At 40.0% G+C, this 19,608-nt stretch overlaps 1 protein-coding gene across 4 annotated transcripts in view; it reads left to right on the top strand.

Annotated features, from left to right (window-relative positions):
- TTC39C (tetratricopeptide repeat domain 39C) overlaps positions 1-19,608 on the top strand; it is a 110,175-nt gene that overhangs the window by 53,132 nt on the left and 37,435 nt on the right. For all 4 annotated transcript variants that reach the window (XR_003608302.2, XR_003608303.2, XM_028098325.2 and 1 more), the window contains exons 5-6: positions 3,696-4,050; positions 5,809-5,977. Coding sequence is in view for 2 of the 4 variants with exons in the window: in XM_028098325.2 (XP_027954126.1) it covers positions 3,696-4,050; positions 5,809-5,977 (524 nt within the window). In the remaining 2 variants the exon portion in view is untranslated. The remainder of the gene's footprint in view (positions 1-3,695; positions 4,051-5,808; positions 5,978-19,608) is intronic.

Genomic DNA, 19,608 nt, shown 5'->3' with positions numbered 1-19,608 from the left:
AATCTTTCTCTACATGCATGCTAACTTTGTCTTCCACAAATTACAGTCTTTGACTTAGTTGAAACTTTGGGTTCTACTTACCCGGCTCAAATTAAAGGTGTTAAAACTGGTTACGACAGATTTTAACATATGCTTTTAAACGTTGGCACCTAAACTCCTCTCTTAGGCAAGAAAAGAAAGACATGTTGAATTACATTTTTATTTTGTAAAAACAGGGTTTTTACCATTGTCATTTTTTGTTGATGGAGTCTGTGCCGTTGGCACTGATGGATTTTGACATTTGCTTCTATTCTTACCATTCTCTGCTATGACTCTTCACCGGAGATCTGGATTACTAACACTGCAGGTCTCCTCACCCCCATCTTCGAAGTGGCCTGCTGCTTCTGTGCATGTCCTTAGTGGACATCAGGGGGCCCCCATAACCTGAGCATGCCATCCCTGGGTCCCCTTTGGCCTCTGTGTCTCCTGTTGGATTCTGGCTCTGAACAGCTTGCTCACCTGCTCCTTCATACTCACACTCGTGTTCCTCGCTCCTGGAATGTTGCCTCTGCCTAGATGGAAGCTCTGCTTCCTGAATGAAGCCTCAGCAGCCTGGAAGTGCAGGAGAAAATGGAATTAAACTTTTTCCTTAAGATTTCCAGTTAGGCCTGGGTGGGGGGGGGAGGAGGGAGTAAAGTTTTCTACTGAAATCCTGCAATACTTATTCTGCACTAATTCATTTACATATTCATTACATAGAAAAATTTAGTGACAAAAAGGAAATAAAGAACAACTCACCAGTCATCCCAACATGATTTGTTTTCATTTTTCTCCATAAGACCCCAGTGGGGCACATAAACAAACACATAAAATATATATATAGTCTTATGCACTTATTTTTTTCATTTATTTTTCAGTTTTATTGTGGGCATTTGAAGGGCTGAGATTATGTCTTCTGGTCCTTTTGTATCCCTCAATTGCCAAGCACAGTGCTAGGCACATGATAGGAACATAATAGCTAATTAACATTTTTAGAGTTTTGCAAGTTTTCTTTTCTTCATTTTTTAAATCTGTAGCCAGTGTTTTCCTCTTTATTAGATCCCCGTTGGTTTTGTGTTCCTTTTCTCTTTTTCTGTTTTTCTATTCAACATTGAGCTTTTTGGATCATAACTGAGCTTCCTGTTTGTGGGCATACTGAATCAACCTGAGTGCTTTGTTAGCATACAGGTTTCAGGGTTTTCTCCAACCTTTCGTTTTCCCGCAGTACTTCCATTTAGAAGGGAAGAGTCACTGTGCCTCTTACATCCGGGATCTGTATCTTACTTCCCTTTGATTCTCCTAGAACTGTGCCTGAAATGTAATATTTGCTCAGTGAGTATTTTTGTTAAATTGGAGCGCCTGGGTGGCTCAGTTGGTTAAGCCTCTGACTCTTGATTTTGACTCAAGTCATGATCTCAGGGACGTGAGATTAAGCCCTGCACTGGGATTTGTGCTGGGCGTGGATTCTCTCTCTCCCTTTGCTCCTCTCCCTGCTCACGCTCTCTCTCTCAAAAAAAAAAATTTTTTTTTGTTAAATTGAACTAAATGTGTATTCAAATGTGTATTACTTTTATAACTATACAGTTATAAAAATAGTTCCCTTAAATTAAGCTTTTGTTTGTTCATCCTCTCTCACAGTAAGTATTCTTTTCAGTGAACTTAGTCTACAGGACATTAACAATCTAGAACTTGGAACTTGTGGGATGGTTGTGTTTTGAATTGTGGTCCCATGGGAGATCCCATAGGATCTTCCATAGGAGATATGGTTATCATTTGTCAAGAAATTGATATAGTTAAGTAAAATATTAGCTTGATTAAATTTTAGCTTGATTCCATGGATTGGGGATTCTTAAGACCGTCACGTGCAATGATTTTCCAGGACTCCGTATATAATCATGCTCATGGCTGTGATTTGTTACAGCAAAAGATACAAAGCAAAACGACCAAAGGGAAATGATGCATGGGATGACATCCAGGAAAACTCAGGCACAGGCAACCCAGAATTTTCTCCCAGTGGAGTTGCATAGGACATGCTTAATTCTCTGGGCAGTGAGTTTTGTTCTCAATCGAGAAGTTTGTTGGAGATGCAGCACCCACACTTTTTGTTGGGGGCTAACCATGTGTAGATCTACCCTTGTCTTGCACATACCCAGATTCCAGGCCCCAGGAGGAAAGCAGGTGTTCAACATAAAACATACTACTTCTGCAAGCAGGGTGGTAGGCACAGTGAGCCACTCTTATCGGTTCTGAGAATGCTGGGAACCCTCCCAAGTCCAAGTTCACAGACCCCAGCCAAAGGCCAATCTTGTAAGCAGGCCTTTCAAAGGCTAGCAGTAGGCCCGCTGTGGTAGGTCTTTTCTGTATATACCGTGTGTTCTTAGATCACTCTTAGGGATTAGACTTTTATAAATCAGATTTTATGTTACGTATTTTCTGTAATTTTAAAAATAACTTTTTACAAACTTCTTTTTCTGCTGTCTAAAGGGCCTGGAAGCCCGGAACAGCTCATTTTGTTTTCCATTGGTGCATTGGGGTCAGATGACTGGTGCCATATTGGTAACAGTGCTGAGTGTATAAGCTCTTTTCTGCAGAAAATTCCCTATAGAAGACCTTTCCTCAAAAGTATGGTGATGATACACTCAGATAAGCACAGACAAATCAGCTGCCCCTTTCCTTCCCCATCAGAAGGTGTAAGTGTTCACAGGAGGAGAGGGTGAGGCAGGACCTGTGGGCTTGTGTGAGAGGGGCCTGTGGAGCCTGGAACTGGTGGGTCAGTCCCATATTGTATCTGTGAAATTTCTTTCAGAGACTGTGAGGGCTGTGTTAAAAATTGGTCTGACGGGAAATCATGGAAGCAGCTTTATAAATAACAGCTTCTCACCTCTGGTGTGAAGTAGCTTCTTTTTGCCACCTTCCTTCACTGGATCTGTCTAGATGTAGGCTGGGACAGGGGATGAGTGTCATCCTCATAGACCAAATAACGCCATCCTAAGTAAGGTGCGCTGAAGCCACACAGTAGGCATTAGATACAGATGAATGGGGGATTGTTTGCATTTCTGCATTTAACACCGATGACTTACACCTTAATGAACTGCCCATTTGTTCACCAATAAGTATAAATTCATCCTTTTTGTTTGCTTGTTTTATTTTTTGGCAAGTTGCCATGCTTGATGCTGGGGTGTAGTTTTAGCAGTGAATTAGACTTAAAACTTGCTATTTCGGAGGAACGAAACACGGGGTAGACAGACGTAAGAGTTCTAAAAGAGGTTTATCACCGAAGTTGCCATGGTAGTTCAGAAAAACACGGCGGAGGTTCATGTTTCACAGAGCACGTGAACAAAGGTGTTCACGTGATGCTTGCATGCTGGTAGTCATGCATTTAGTCTTGTAGCGTATATCATCTACTACATCCCAGCTCATGTATGAGGGGCTTGATAGAACAGTGAACAAAAAAAATGTGGTTTTTGCCGAGTGGTCATCCAGTGCAGTAAAGGGAAACAAAGAATTTAAGTCCTCTGCAGAAAACAAGGTGCAATGGGAGATGGTCATTTTTATTGTGTGTTTGGTTTTTTTTTAAATTTTTGCTTGAATTTCAGGCCATTCTTCAATATCCCTTATCAACACAGAAAATTATTTTGAATGCTTACTTTTCTCATGCTTTCTCCCCTTCTCTGTAGCCTATATAAAAGGTGGGTGGATCCTTAGGAAAGCCTGGAAGATTTACAATAAATGCTATCTGGACATCAGTGCCCTTCAGGAGCTGTATCAAAAGAAGCTAACTGAAGAGCCTTTGACTTCTGACGCTGCAAATGATAATCACATTGTGGCTGAAGGGGTGTCTGAGGAGTCTCTAAACAGACTGAAAGGTGCTGTTAGCTTTGGATATGGCCTTTTTCACCTTTGCATATCCATGGTGCCCCCCAACCTGCTCAAAATCATCAACCTGCTGGGTTTTCCTGGAGACCGCCTGCAAGGGCTTTCTTCACTGATGTATGCAAGCGAAAGTAAGGACATGAAGGCCCCTTTAGCTACGTGAGTAGCTGTATTGCAATGCTTTGGTAGATAATATAGTGTTGAAAGTAAGTAAACGACAATCAGAGCCTTTAAAGGAAACTTCAGGTAAATAGCTTGGTTGGTTGACGTGATGCCATGCATTGTCTTTTAATGCAACCCTGAGAACTGCATTTTTGGTGGTATTTATAAACTGACTTTGGAGCTGACGTTAGAGAGCAGGACATCATTCCTTACTCTCATGAGTCCTTTATTATTTTAAACAGGTAAAATGATCACCTTTTTCAACCTCAAATGATTTTATAAGCAGTTTTTGTGACCTTGACCACAGTCACTGAGATTCATGATCCTGATTTTTGGAATTTTTTAAGGAATAGGAATTCAGTAAGCCTTTTTGGTGATTTTAAAATTTTTATTCTTACAGAGAATCTTGATACTATGTAATTTCCTTTGATCCTGGTTGGTTCATTGGTCTTTCATATGTGACTTGGATATTTTGTGCTGGTCAACTAAATTGAGTCATGTTAATCTAAACTGAGTCATGTTAGAGTAAACTGAAATGACAGTTATTTAAACAGGAGTGTGGAGAAGCTGGTATAACTCTCCCATTCCTCCATCGGTTAAAAACGGTGTGATTTTTTTTTTTCAGTCTGGTAAATATCTACCATTTGCAATTTGAGTAATTTTACCAGACACTAGATGTCCTTTGACATTACACTACTTATCAGTTTTTCCAAAAAATGTTGATTATCACAAAAAACTTTAGTAAGCTCTGTTTCTACTCCTATCAAGATTGAGGAATTTGGATATTCACTCTTAATCCGTTGGTAGCTATTAAAAATATCATTAAATTTTCATTTCAAAAATATCTGTGCCTCCCCAAAGTCATTAAATTACATAAACAGTGGTATTTTATTAATTTGATTTAACAGTTTTGTAACATGATAATTTGTCTATTTATATCTTAGTATTTTCTGGAAAGAAATGAATTGGTAATGTAAATTAGTCGGATCTCCGGAAGAGAACGAATTTTATAGACATGCTAGAAGCGTGCATTTACATAATAATATTTGATGTGTTGGTGAAACATTTTTGTCTATTCATTAAAGCAGATCCTAATGAATCTATTTTAGTTACCGAGTTTATTTAACATGGTAGTTTTCTTGAAAGGATGAGTTTGAAGTAAGGCAATTTTAAGTAATTATTTGTTTTTCAAATTGAGCATCCTCAAAGGCCAGAGAAAGAGCCTTTTTTCTGGTTCTCTTACTTATTTTAACCCATTTTAGTATAATTTGTGTCTGTGGTTCCCATATTTAAATTTGAATTCTGAGGCTTACACTCTAACTTTGTGAAAACAAGAGAAAACAGCATTTTCCTTTTGCAAAAAGGTAATGCTTTTATTATCAGGGGACAGTAAATTCATGGTAACCAGTTACTGTTTCTGATTGGTGCATTGATGAGTGAAGTTCAGAATTCAGAGATTTACATCAGTCCATACTTTCAAGAGCCATCTGGAAGTCTTGGAAAAGCTAAATGCTTTTATCATATTGTTCTCCTGTCACCTGATGGGAGTGTGCTGATTTATATGCTGTGCCAAAGTGTCAGTTTTCCAAATATTGATAAAATTAATATGGGGAAAGATACTCTGAATTTACTTCTTCAAAGACTGCATAGTAAGCTTTTTGGAAAGAGCGTTCTGGAAGAGCACATACTGAGTTTTTAAAAAGTAGAACCACTATAAGAAAAGTCTTGCTCAACGTTTCTCTCCCTCTTCTTTAGATTGGCTCTGCTCTGGTATCATACTGTAGTCCGTCCGTTTTTTGCCTTGGATGGCAGTGATAACAAAGCAGGCCTGGATGAAGCAAAGGAAATTCTTCTCAAAAAAGAAGCTGCTTATCCAAATTCTTCCCTCTTCATGTTTTTCAAGGGACGCATACAACGATTAGAGGTACTGTGCCTTCCGCATGTTTTTAAATAAAGCCTTCTGTGGATCAGATCTGTAATTCTCACTCCGGGTGCTCCTGTCAAAATGAGCCCAAATGTCATTGGGCCAAGGAACATTTCGTTCTTGTGCTTTTCGCTGCACTGTTGCTACAAAAGCCTCTTCCAGGAACCCAGGATGTTAGTCAGTAACCTTCTGTTCGGGAGATGTGGGCGAGGAAGGGGTGAGCTCTGTCCCGGGTAATGAGATTGGCGTACTTGGAGCATTAGCACATGTCTTCATTGAAGAACACAAAATATGATCCTTTTCCTTTTCTGGAGTTACTAATAATCTGTTTCTAAATTTTCATCTTGGTTAACGATTTATGCATAAGTTACTGCGTGAAATAGCAAGGACCCCATCAGCTTTGAAAGAGTAGTAACTTTTGTTGCTTTTTCATGGGCTTCCTTTGGGCTAATCCCGTGCCAGGCGCTTTATTCATGATAGCCCATTTAATCCCCAGAGGAATCCTAGGACATAGATACAAAATGTCCTCTGTGTTTTATAGAAAAAGGGATCCAGGAGGGTTTCAAGTGACTTCCCAGGCTCACCCAGTGAATGAGGCCAGGCTGTCTCACTCCAGAAGCAGAATACACCCTGGCCTTTGAAGGTCTCTCCTTCTTTATATCTGTTTTTTCCTTCCCTTCCCTTCCCTTCCCTTCCCTTCCCTTCCCTTTTTTCTTTTCTTTTCTCTCTTCTCTTTTCTTTTCTTTCTGTTCTCTTCCTTTCGTCTGCTTGCTTGGGGGCATGAGGATTTGAAGAAAAATAAAAGTATAAGAAAAAAAAAATCCTGCACATGAAAGCAGGTGGCTGTTATGCCAGGTGCACCAGCAGCTTGCAGAGAATCATTGCAAGCTTTCTACAACCTCTGTCCTCCAGGTAACCGGGTGCTCTGCAGCACAGTTGATTCTAGAAGTCAGCCCCCAAGAATCGCCATGAGTGCATTTGAAGATTCTTGCTTAGGAATGCTTTTGTGAGCACAGGGATGATTTTTTTTGTTGGCAACAAAGTGTATATTACTTCTCGAATAATTCCTTTCCCTCATGAAGTACCTCCTTAAATCCGGGGACTCCTCACCTTTACATATGGAAGTTGTATTTTAGAGACTCTCCTGATGATTTATAATCGAAACAGTACAGAAAGCTCACCGGGATCTGAATTATTTGCACCTATGTCTGAATTGGTTTTTTTCTCATTATTTTGAAACTGTTTTTCTTTGCAGTCAGGCCTGTGAACCTTCAGTTCTGTTTCTCCCTTTTTTCCCCTCGCTGCCTTAGAAACATAGTTCTGATCATTTTCTTATGCAGCCCAGTCTTTTCGTTAGCATTCTTTCCTTTTAAGCTCAGGGTTATGGTCTTCCATGTAGGGAAGGATGTTCAGTTTACTAAAGTTTCTCTGCTCCCTTGGGTTTGTGCAGGACAAAATCACACTGTATAAGGACATTTGAAACTGACTAAGCCTTCTCACTTCAGTGACCATTTTTGCATGGAAGTTTGGTTACAGGGTCAGTCCTTTCTTAAATGTCCATTTCTTTTTTTTATAAAAAAGATTTATTTATTTTTAGAGAGCATGAGCCAGGGAGAGGGGCAGAGGGAGAGGGACAGAGAGAATCTCAAGCAGACTCCCCATTGAGCATGAGCCCAGTGCGGGGCTGGAACTCATGACCCCGAGATCATGACCTGAGTTGAAACCAAGAGTTGGCTGCTTAACCAACAGAGCCACCCAGGTGCCCCATTAAATGTCCATTTCTTAAAGGGCAGGCATTACACATTTTGAATAACTCTGAACATGATGAGACTAGGTTCAGTATTAACAGATTTGCCGCCAGGGGTGAGGGCCAGAATTTACAGTTGTGTGCAGTAAGGCACCTTAGCATTGGGCATTTGTTAGAATTCTCTCTCTTTACTCCCCCAGATCAACGAATGCTCTAAATTGGATTTTGAAGCTGTTAAATAGAAATGTAAAAGTAAGGGTTTATCTCTTGTTAAGCTTGCCATTTTCGTAAATTTTTAATTTTAAAACAAAAATGCTTAACTTTTAGCTAAACTGATGCCTTCTCACCCCCCCATCCCCCCCACCCCCACCAAACACTTAATTTGTGATGGTTTTAGTTTGTGCCACAGTTCATTCCTGTCAGGGACTGAGTGGATGTAAAAGTAAGTGGTTATTCACTGTTGTTGGGATGGTCCTAGAAATGAGGAAGCCGCAACCATCAGAGGACCCTTCTAAATACAGTTTGGGGAGGTACATAGCTGGCATTATACAGTTCTTGGTAGGCATTTGGGCTCTTTCAAGGGGGGAGAGTTGTGATCTGAGTGTGGGTGGTAGATGTTAGGACCACTTCACCATGAAGCAGCTTGCTTGCCGAACTGATGCTTGGTTTTGAAAAAAAAAGAAAAAGATGTGTTTCTGCTTCTAATTAGTGAGCTGTAGCCTCAGGCCCAAGGGAATGTGCCCGGTGGTTTCTGTTCAGCCCTTCCCCGAGGCCCAGAAGATGAAAGGATTTGGGGCTAACTTGGAATATTACTGGGATTGTCCTCACAGTGCCCAGACAGCAGCATTTCATTTATCTTCCCAGGTGACCCCGAGGAAGCTGTCAGGGGTGGGGTTGGGAGTGGAGAAGGCTTTGTTTGCGGAGGGGGGCAGCCCAGAGAGGATGTCACCCCTCTTGTCAGAGGCTTTTGGTAAGGCCTATGAAGTCCCAAACCTGGTTTCTGAAAACACAGGGCTCTGCTGACACATCTGCTTGCAGATAATTTTTTTTTAATTTTCAGTAAGCATTTAGGCTAGAGATAGGACCCCTGAGATCTTTTTATCAACAAACACTGAGAAAACACGGTCTGCAGGCTTTAACTTTGTCAGATGCGTCATATGACATGAAGTTTGTTCAGTGAGTCAATCTACAAAATAATTTGAACAGCTGCTTTTGTGTAAGCTTGCTGTCGTGCAGGGTGACGAGCTCAATATGTGCTGCTTAGTTTTCATTTTCTGTGTTATTTTCAAATCCTGTGCACTTGCCCGCTCTCGCTTTAATTTCATGAACAACTGTTTATGTGCCCTGGGACAATTTGGAGTCCATCGGGGGGGCTGGAGGGGGGTCTTTGACACAACCACCCCGTCCTGACCTTTGATAACCCTTGCTGTCGTGGTTTCATGATTTCCTGCTGTTACGGCCTAACTTGACCTAGCAGTGGAGTTCCACCTTTGGTGCGTGGGGTGCGTCAGGATGGGGTGCCCCCTGTGCTCTTTGGGGCTGCTGAAGCATGAAGCTTCAGCCAGACTGCAGAAAGAATCTTCTCTCTTTACTGCCTTTGCTTCTCCCCACTGTATGTCTCTATGCTCCCACCTCCAGCCTTCTCCACCCTCCTGTGTTCTCACTACCTTTCCGGTCTTTGTTGACTTCTCCCATGTGACTTTTCATGCTGCTGGGAGGCACAGATGGGTTCCTACAGTCCTTAGCATGGGATAAATGATATATAACTAGTGTGTGATGGGTATTATTATTATTCTTATATAAGCCTGGAAGTAGGGTTATCAAATTTCTTTTTTTTTTTTCCTTTTTAGGAGGGGAAAAAATTGTTTTGCTGTTGAAAGCGGTCGGTAAAACTGAGCCCATGATTGGCAAAGTGGGTGGCATGTAGCAAGAGGGACTATAGGTACTATAGGGCACCTATATTTACTTTTCCCTGAAGTTGGTCCTAGATGTTGTATAGTAATCTCAATTTTAAAATGTCAATTTATAGCTCTACTTCTGAATTTTTGTACTTTTCAGTAAATCTATGGTAGTGATAAGTCCATTAACGTACAAGTGATGAATGAGTATTTTTCTTGGTTATTTAAAAAGTATTGACACAAGTCTACATTTTAATTACTTGTTTTTATTTCTCTCTAGTCCTCTTTTTTCCCTTAAACAGTACAGATTTGCACAACTTCCCTCCCCTTTAGTTTTAACCATCTGCTTAGTATGTAATATATATATGTATGTATTTGATTTTATAAGTATACACTTTCATATACACATGCTATATCATGACTACTTAGTAATGAAACTAATTTTTAATATCTGAATAAATGAAAGTTGATAAACATTCTAATGAGGTTGTTAAGCATTTTGAGAATTCTTGTTTTGAAACTTCTAATCTGGGACTCCTACCTTTTGAATATCCTGAGTGCTGGCATTTAAAACCTTGGGTTTGGATTTGGGCAACAATAGTCATGGCCTTTCATAATAAGACTGGCCCTCAGTGTGTGTTTGTTGAATGAACAGATGAATCCATCGATCAATGAGAAATCCACTGATCAATGAGAGTGATGTCGTTTCTTAAGAAAAAGTTGATTATTGGGGCTCCTGGGTGGCTCAGTCATTAAGCATCTGCCTTCGGCTCAGATCATGATCCCAGGGTCCTGGGATCGAGCCCCGCATCGGGCTCCCTGCTCCACGGGAAGCCTGCTTCTCCCTCTCCCACTCCCCCTGCTTGTGTTCCCTCTCTCACTCGCTCTCTCTCAAATAAATAAAATCTTAAAAAAAAAGTTGATTATCAAGGACTGTCTGTCTCTCTTGTGTGGAACCTGTGCCTGTTTCTGAAACCAGTTCTGAAGAAAGGAGATGCTAAACTGTCTTCACAATTGGAATAAAGAGATTGTCCTGCTAAGGAGGGTACAGAAGCAGGTATTTAGATGCTGATGTGCTGGCTAGAGAAGTACGACTCTAAAGAAGTGAACTGAATAAAGGAGGTAAAAAGCGATTGGATTGAAATGGAGTCTCTGCTTATGGCAGCGAGTGCCCACATGAGCAGGTGTGAGCCCCGGTGCCCCCCACCCCATGCCCCCTCACCACCCACCCCCCACCACTGCTCGGCCCTTGAGGCATTTGGCTGTAACCGCCTCTCAGACCATTACAATCACAGTACTGCTTCGTGAGGACAAAAGGAAGTTTGTGCAAGGCCTCACAGAGGCCACGCTAAAGAAGCTACAATGAACCCTACCTTTCGTATGTGTGTATGTCCCCCGACCATCTCCTCTCTCTCTCATTTGAAGCTACCTTGTTTGTGCTGAGAAATGCAGCCTTGTCATTGCAGTCTGCTCCCCTGTTTTGTACTTGCCCTCCCTCCCCTTCCTTCTGAGAAGGCCTGTGATAGGATGTGGTTTCTTTCCCCAGAACAGAGCCCTGCAGGAACTGGTTTGATGGTTGACCTTTCTTCCACATTCATGTCAGTCTGCTGCCCCATCTCCTTCCGAGAGGGTTGGGGTTCTCCTCCTTCGACTGGCTATGAAGTTCTGTGGGAAAGGCTTGCACACATCTACGCCAGCGCTTGTCCTGTCTGTGGACCTTTCTGCCCGTTGTTTTCGGTGACTTCAGTTGTCTGAGGCCCCTTTTAAAAAATGGACTGTAGTGCTTTCTCTCTGTACTTTTATTAAGATGAAGTGACATTTTTCACTGACGCCCCCCAGAATCAGTGGGAGGTCTGTGCTGCTTTTTAGCCCATCCGTTTATGATTGTGACAGGGACAGAAAAGTGGAGGTTGATCCCTTTGGTGATTAATGTATCAGCTAGAGAAAAGAGACAGGAGGCCCGCAGGAGTGGTAGAGAGCGGGGGCTGGCACAGGAGTGCCGCACACCCGGAGGGCCTAGGCCTGAGCGCTCATCTCGGGCGTGTGGACAGGATCACGGGAGCTGTTCGGTAGCAGCGTTTCTTTGCATCTGTCGAAGAGCGAGCCTGCCTCTTGTATTTGAACAGCAGGCCTTGCCAGCATGATGTCATGTTGTTATTTATAGGATCAGGAAAAAGGCGATGCAGGAAGAGATGTAATTCCCTTAAGTTCTGTTAATTGTAGTCTTCCCTTCCTCCATCCTACATGGGTTCTCTTTATTACTCCAGGTGCCAAAAAATAGAGTTGCCATTTATTCTTAGAAGAACACAAAACGAGAGATCGGTTCAAGCTGGTGTAGGAGAGATGGGGGGATATATTTGTCTCCACTTTCCAGCAAGATAAATCTGTATCATGTAGTTTAATAACTGTTCACTGAAATGAGAAGAGGATAGTAACCCAAATTGCTAATAGGTTAAGTACATATGCTGTTCTTTCAACTCTATCATTACAGGCTGTTGGGCTGAAAAAGCACGTAGAAGGTTAATGATTTTTATCCCTAAGCTCACTACATGTGCATAAGAGGATGAGCTTTCCCTTGCCTACATTGGCCCTAGTCCTAAGGGTAGGGGTTAAATGCATGATCTATTGTTAGGTGTCCTTGATAACAGTATTGCTAAACGGATTCTGCTAGTCAGCAGCATTAATGCTGAATCACAGGTAATAATAAGTGGGCTGTCACAGCATGCCCTCCTGCATGCTACAGCTGACAAGGGAGGCCTCTCCTTTTAAAACACCTACATAATAGTTTAAGATGTTAAGCGACTTCATAAAAATAACCCAGTGATACTTAAATTCTAAGCTGTTTTCAAATTATTTTGTGATCTTTAATATATACATGAGACTTCATGCAATTTCATTTACAAATCTGTTTTAATATCTTTTTTTTTTTAAGTAACTGGTATACAGACTATTTAGATATCTGTTGTGTTAATAATTTGATATTTCCTTGTTGGGAAATTGTTGAGATATTTGATCATTGTTGTTTCTCTATTATTTCCCAGTATTTCACTATGAGAGTAAGTACTTCAATAGCTAGCATATTTTTCTTTTCTTTTTCAAGTTATTTCTTTGGGTTATAGCTCCAGTGGTATCATTGTTAGAATCAAAGAGTATGAATGGTTCTGTAGCTCCTGCTACGTGGTAAGAGATTATACTCAAGAAATAGTGGTCCAGAGTATAATCATTCATTATTTTCTGTATGGTCTCAGCAGCGTGTTCTGCTGCATAGTTTTCTTTTTATTTCCATAATGAGGCAAATTGAAGCAGTTTAAAGGCAGTTCTTAAGATATTACTGACAGGACATCTCATGTTCACATATCAGAAAACTTGGTATTGTTAAGACGGCGGTACTCCCTTAATTGAGTTACCAGATTCAGTACAATCCCTCTCAAAATCAAAGCTTGCTTTTTTTTTTTTTTTTTGCAAAATTGACAAACTGATACTAAATCTAAGGAATCTGGAACAGCCAAAACAATCTTGAAAAGGAAGAACAAAGTTGGAAGAGTCATACCTCGTAGCCTCAAAACTTACTGCAAAGTAATCAAGACAGCATGGGACGGCGTAAGAGTAGACCTCTAGTTCAACAAGCATCAAGAAACAAACCTTTCCACTTACAGGTCAACTGACTTTTGACAAGGGTAAATAGATAGACAAATAATGGTCTTTTCAACAGATGGTGCTGGGACAATTGAATAGCCACATGCAAATAAATGAAGTTGGACTCCTACTTCACACCACACATAAGAATGAATGCGATTGGATCATAGACCTAAATATAAGAGCTAAAACTATTAAACTCTTGGGTTAGTCAGCGGCTTCTTAGACATGACATCAAAGGCACAACAGCAAAAGAAAAACAGATAAATTGAACTACGTCAAAATCAAACACTTTGTGCTGCAAAGGATATCATCAAGAAAGTAAATAGCCCATGGAATGGGAGAAAAAAATATTTGCGAGTTATAGATGGGACAAGGGACTTGTATCCAGAATATGTAAAGAACTCTAACAATTCCATTAAAAGACAAATATCCCAATTAAAAAAATAGGCAAAGGCTCCGAAGAGACCTTTCTCCAGAGAAAATATGCAGATGACCATTAAGCACATGAAAAGATGCTCAGCATCATAAGTCATTATGAAGAAATGCAAATCAAAACCAAGTGAGATGCTATTTCCTGTCTGCCAGGCTGCCTATAATAATAATAAAAAAAGACAGCCAGTGACAAGCATGTGGTATAATTGGAAACCTCATTCATTGCTGGTGGGGATGTAAAATGGTACAACCACTTTGGAAAAGTTTGGCAGTTCCTCAAAATGTTAAACATAGACTTACCATATGATCCAGAAGTCCCATTCCTAGGAATATACCCAAGAGAAGTGAAAACATATGTCCATGTTATTACTTCTAGAGTAAAGATTGGCAACAACTCAAATGTCCATCAGTTGATGAATGGATAAACAAAATGTGCATCCATACAATGAATAATTATATTCAGCAATATAAAGAAATGAAGTCCTGATACATGCTACCACGTGGGTGAACCTAGAAAGCATGTTAAGTGAAAAAAGCCAACCACAAAAGAGCACATATTATATGATTCCATTTATATAAAATCTCCAGAACAGGCAAATCTATAGAGGCAGATAATAGATTATTGCTTACTTGGGGGTGGGGATGAGTGAGGGAGAGTGGAGTAATTGTTTCTTGTTGGGGTGATGAAAATATTCTACACTTAGATTGTGGTAGTGGTTGTGCGACTCTGTACTAAAAATAATTGAATTGTATCCTTTAAGTGGGTGAACTTGAATTCTATCCAAAGATGTTTCAAAAAAGTTACTGAGGGTATTTTCTGTATAAATATTTACTGTTTCTTTTTTCCCTTTGGATATAAATTGTTGATGCAACCAAATGTGACTTCTGAATAAAAAATATTTTCCTTATGTATTTGTCCAAATTCTAATATATAATATAATCATAAGGAATACTCATTTATCTTCCCTTCTTCTAATACTTTCATTTGAAAACTATTAGTACATTTTGTTGTGAAAATTTGAACATTCAAACATGTACACATTTTTATTATAACAGACTTCATTTCTTTAGAAATGTATCTTCTGCCTAAACTGGGACACATAGACAATTCTGGTTTTTTCGAGATTGTAGACTGATGTTTTAAAAACTCTTATTATATCGTCATACCTATTTGCATCTGTGAGATAAAGATATGGTTTAATTCTGATACTTACTGTAATTCAAGAATATTAACACTTTTGTTTTTCCCCCCGTTATTGAGGTAAATCCCTTAAGACAAATGGAATCTACTTTTTTTGTAAATTCTTTTTCGCTTTCTCCATTAATTTTTTCATCTCCATAATTTTTTTCATCTCCATTAATTTTTTACTCTTTAATCCCCATCCCCTATTTCACCCATCCCCCCACCAACATCCCTTATAGTAACCATCACTTTTTTCTCTATAGTTAAAGAGTCTGTTTCTTGGTTTGTCTCTTTTACTTTGTTCATTTGTTTCTTAAATTCCACATATGAGTGAAATCATATGGTATTTGTCTTTCTCTGACTTATTTCACTTAGTGAAATGCTCTCTACCTCTATCCATGTCCTTGCAAATGGCAAGATTTCATTCTTTTTTACAGTGGAAAAATATTCTAGTGTGTGTGTGTGTGTGTGTGTGTGTGTGTGTGTGTGTGTGTGTGTGTCTATTTATATATATCAGAGAGATTACTGCTTGTGTTTCCTTCAAGGATTTTTATGGTTTCAGGTCTTTAATCCATTTTGAGTTTGTTTTTGTGTATGGTGAAAGACAGTGATCCAGTTTTATTCTTTTGTATGTGGCTGTCCTGTTTTCCCAACACCATGTGTATATGTGTGTATATATACACATACCACACCTTTTTTATCCGTTCATCTATCGGTGGACACTTGGGCTGCTTCCATAATTTGACTATTGTAAATAATGCTGCAATCAACATAGTGGTGCATGTATCCCTTTAAATTAGTGTTTTGTATTTTTGGGGTAAATACTATTGTGATTCTTGGATCATAGGGTAGTCCTATTTTTAATTTTTTTTGAGGAACCTCCATACTATTTTCCACAGTGGCTACACCAGTTTGCATTCCCACCAGCAGTGCATTTTTTTTCCACATCCTCATCAGCACTTGTTTCTTGTGTTGTTGATTTTAGCCAGCCTGACAGGTGTGAGGTAATATCTCATTGTACTTTTTATTTGCATTTCCCTGATGATGAATGATGTTGAGCATCTTTTCATGTGTCTGTTAGCCATCTGAATGACTTCTTTGGAAAAGTGTCTGTTAATGTCTTCTGTCCATTTTTAATTAGATTATTTATTTTTGGGGTGTTGAGTTTTATAAGTTCTTTATATATTTTGGATACTAACCCTTTATCAGATATGTCATTTGCAAATATGTTCTCCCATTCTGTAGGTTGTCTTTTAGTTTTGTTGTTTCCTTCACTGTGCAGAAACTTTTTATTTTGATGTGTTTTTTTTTTTTTAAGATTTTATTTACTTGAGAGAGAAGGGGTGGGGGGAGAATGAGCAGAGGGAGGGGCAGAGGGAAGCAGACACCCCGCTGAGCGGGGAACCTGATGCGAGGCTCAATCCCAGGTCCCTGGGATCGTCACCTGAGCCAAAGGTAGATGCTAACCCACTGAGCCACCCAGGCACCCTATTTTGATGTTTCAGTAGTTTATTTCTAGGTTTACTTTCCTTGTCTCAGGAGACATATCTAGAAAAATGCTGCTATGGCAATGTCATAGAGATTACTGCCTGTGTTCCCTTCAAGAATTTTTATGATTGCAGGTCTCACATTTAGGTCTCTAATCCATTTTGAGTTTGTTTTTGTGTATGGTGAAAGACAGTGGTCCAGTTTTATTCTTTCATATGTGGCTGTCCTGTTTTCCCAAATTGAAGAGATGGTCTTTTTCCCATTGAATATCCTTTCCTGCTTTGTCAAAGATTGACGATGTAATTGTGGGTCTCTTTCTGGGTTTTCTGTTTTATTCCATCAATCTAAGTGTCTGTTTTTATGCCAGTATCATACTGTTTTAATTACTACTGCTTTAATTACTACTGCTTTATAATATAACTTGAAATCTGGAATTGTAATACCTCCAGTTTTTTTTTAACAGTATTTATTCTTCCAACCCATGAGCATGGAATGTCTTTCCATTTCTTTTTGTCGTCTTGAATGTCTTTTTTGGGGGGGTATTTTTTAATTTTTTTATTTTATTAACATATATGTATTATTTGTTTCAGGGGTACATGTCTGTGATTCATCAGCCTTACACAATTCACAGTGCTCACCATAGCACATACCCTCCCCAGTGTCCATCACCCAGCCACCCCATCCCTCCCACCCCCCACCATTCCAGCAACTCTCAGTTTGTTTCCTAAGATTAAGAGTCTCTTATGGTTTGTCTTCCTCTCAGTTTCATCTTGTGTCATTTTCCCCTCCCTTCCCCTATGATTCAGTGTCTTGTTTCTTGAGATTAAGAGTCTCTTATGGTTTGTCTCCCTCTCTGGTTTCGTCTTGTTTCATTTTTCCCTCCCTTCCCTTATGATCTTCTGTCTTGTTTCTCAGATTCCTCGTATCAGTGACATCATATGATACTTGTCTTTCTCTGTTTGACTTATTTCGCTTAACATAATACCCTCTAGTTCCATCCATGTCATTGCAAATGGCAAGATTTCATTTTTTTGATGGCTGCATAATATTCCATTGTGTATATATACCACATCTTCTTTATCCATTCATCTGTTGATGGACATCTAGGCTCTTTCCATAGTTTGGCTATTGTGGACATTGCTGCTATAAACATTGGTGTGCATGTGCCCCTTTGGATCACTACATTTGTATCTTTGGGGTAAATACCGAGTATTACAATTGCTGGGTCGTAGGGTAGCTCTATTTCAACTTTTTGAGGAACCTCCTTACTGTTTTCCAGAGAGGCTGCACCAGCTTGCATTCCCACCAACAGTGTAGGAGGGTTCCCCTTTCTCCACATCCTCGCCAAATGTGAAGTGGTATCTCACTGAGGTTTTGATTTGTATTTCCCTGATGCCGAGTGATGTTGAGCACTTTTTCATGTGTCAACTATTGGCCATTTGGATGTCTTCTTTGCAGAAATGTCTGTTCATGTCTTCTGCCCATTTCTTGATTGGATTATTTGAATGTCTTCCAATCAAAGTGTCTTAAACTTTACAGAGTACAGGTCTTTTACTCTTTTTTTTTAAAAATTTTTTATTGTTATGTTAATCACCATACATTACATCATTAGTTTTTGATGTAGTGTTCCATGATTCATTGTTTGTGCATAACATCCAGTGCTTCATGCAGAAAGTGCCCTCCCCAATACACATCACCAGACTAACCCATCCTCTCACCCCGCTCCCCTCTAGAACCCTCAGTTTGTTTTTCAGAGTCCATCATCTCTCATGGTTCGTCTCCCCCTCCGACTTACTCCCCTTCATTCTTCCCCTCTTGCTATCTTCTTTTTTTTTTTCTTAACATATATTGCATTATTTGTTTCAGAGGTACAGATCTGTGATTCAACAGTCTTGCACAATTCACCTCACTCACCATAGCACATACCCTCCCCAATGTCTGTCACCCAGCCATCCCATCCCCCCCTCACTCCAGCAACCCTCAGTTTGTTTCCTGAGATTAAGAATTCCTCGTATCAGTGAGGTCATATGATACATGTCTTTCTCTGATTGACTTATTTCGCTCAGCATAACACCCTCCAGTTCCATCCATGTCGTTGCAAATGGCAAGATCTCATTCCTTTTGATGGCTGCATAATATTCCATTGTATATATATATATATACCACTCTTCTTTATCCATTCATCTGTCGATGGACATCTTGGCTCTTTCCACAGTTTGGCTATTGTGGACATTGCTGCTATAAACATTGGGGTGCACGTACCCCTTCGGATCCCTACATTTGTATCTTTGGGGTAAATACCCAGTAGTGCAATTGCTGGATCATATGGCAGCTCTATTTTCGACTTTTTGAGGAACCTCCGTACTGTTTTCCAGAGGGGTTGCACCATCTTGCATTCCCACCAACAGTACAGGAAGGGTTCCCCTTTCTCAGCATCCCCGCCAACATCTCATTTCCTGACTTGTTATTTAGCCATTCTGACTGGTGTGAGGTGGTATCTCATTGAGGTTTTGATTGGGATTTCCCTGATGCTGAGCGATGTTGAGCATTTTTTCATGTGTCTGTTGGCCATTTGGATGTCTTCTTTGGAAAAATGTCTGTTCATGTCTTCTGCCCATTTCTTGATTGGATTATTCGTTGGGTGTTGAGTTTGATAAGTTCTTTATAGATTTTGGATACTAGCCCTTTATCTGATATGTCATTTGCAAATATCTTCTCCCATTCTGTCGGTTGTCTTTTGGTTTTGTGGACTGTTTCTTTTGCCGTGCAAAAGCTTTTTATCTTGATGAAGTACCAATAGTTCATTTTTACCCTTGCTTCCCTTGCCTTTGGCAATGTTTCTAGGAAGAAGTTGCTGCGGCTGAGGTCGAAGAGGTTGCTGCCTGTGTTCTCCTTTAGGATTTTGATGGACTCCTGTCTCACATTGAAGTCTTTCAACCATTTCGACTCTATTTTTGTGTGTGGTGTAAGGACATAGTCCAGTTTCATTCTTCTGCATGTGGCTGTCCAATTTTCCCAACACCATTTGTTGAAGAGACTGTCTTTTTTCCATTGGACATTCTTTCCTGCTTTGTCAAAGATGAGTTGACCATAGAGTTGAGGGTCCATTTCTGGGCTCTTGTTCTGTTCCATTGATGTATGTGTCTGTTTTTGTGCCAGTACCATACTGTCTTGATGATGACAGCTTTGTAATAGAGCTTAAAGTCTGGAATTGTGATGCCACCAGCTTTGCTTTTCTTTTTCA

This window comes from Eumetopias jubatus, unplaced genomic scaffold (genome assembly GCF_037043125.1).
Source record: "Eumetopias jubatus isolate StellerSeaLion01/CBP00866 unplaced genomic scaffold, mEumJub1_p1.0 scaffold_16, whole genome shotgun sequence".
NCBI classification, from domain to species: Eukaryota; Metazoa; Chordata; class Mammalia; order Carnivora; family Otariidae; genus Eumetopias; species Eumetopias jubatus.
The sequence above is the reverse complement of the archived record's forward strand: the minus strand, read 5'-3'. Positions and strand labels throughout refer to the sequence as shown.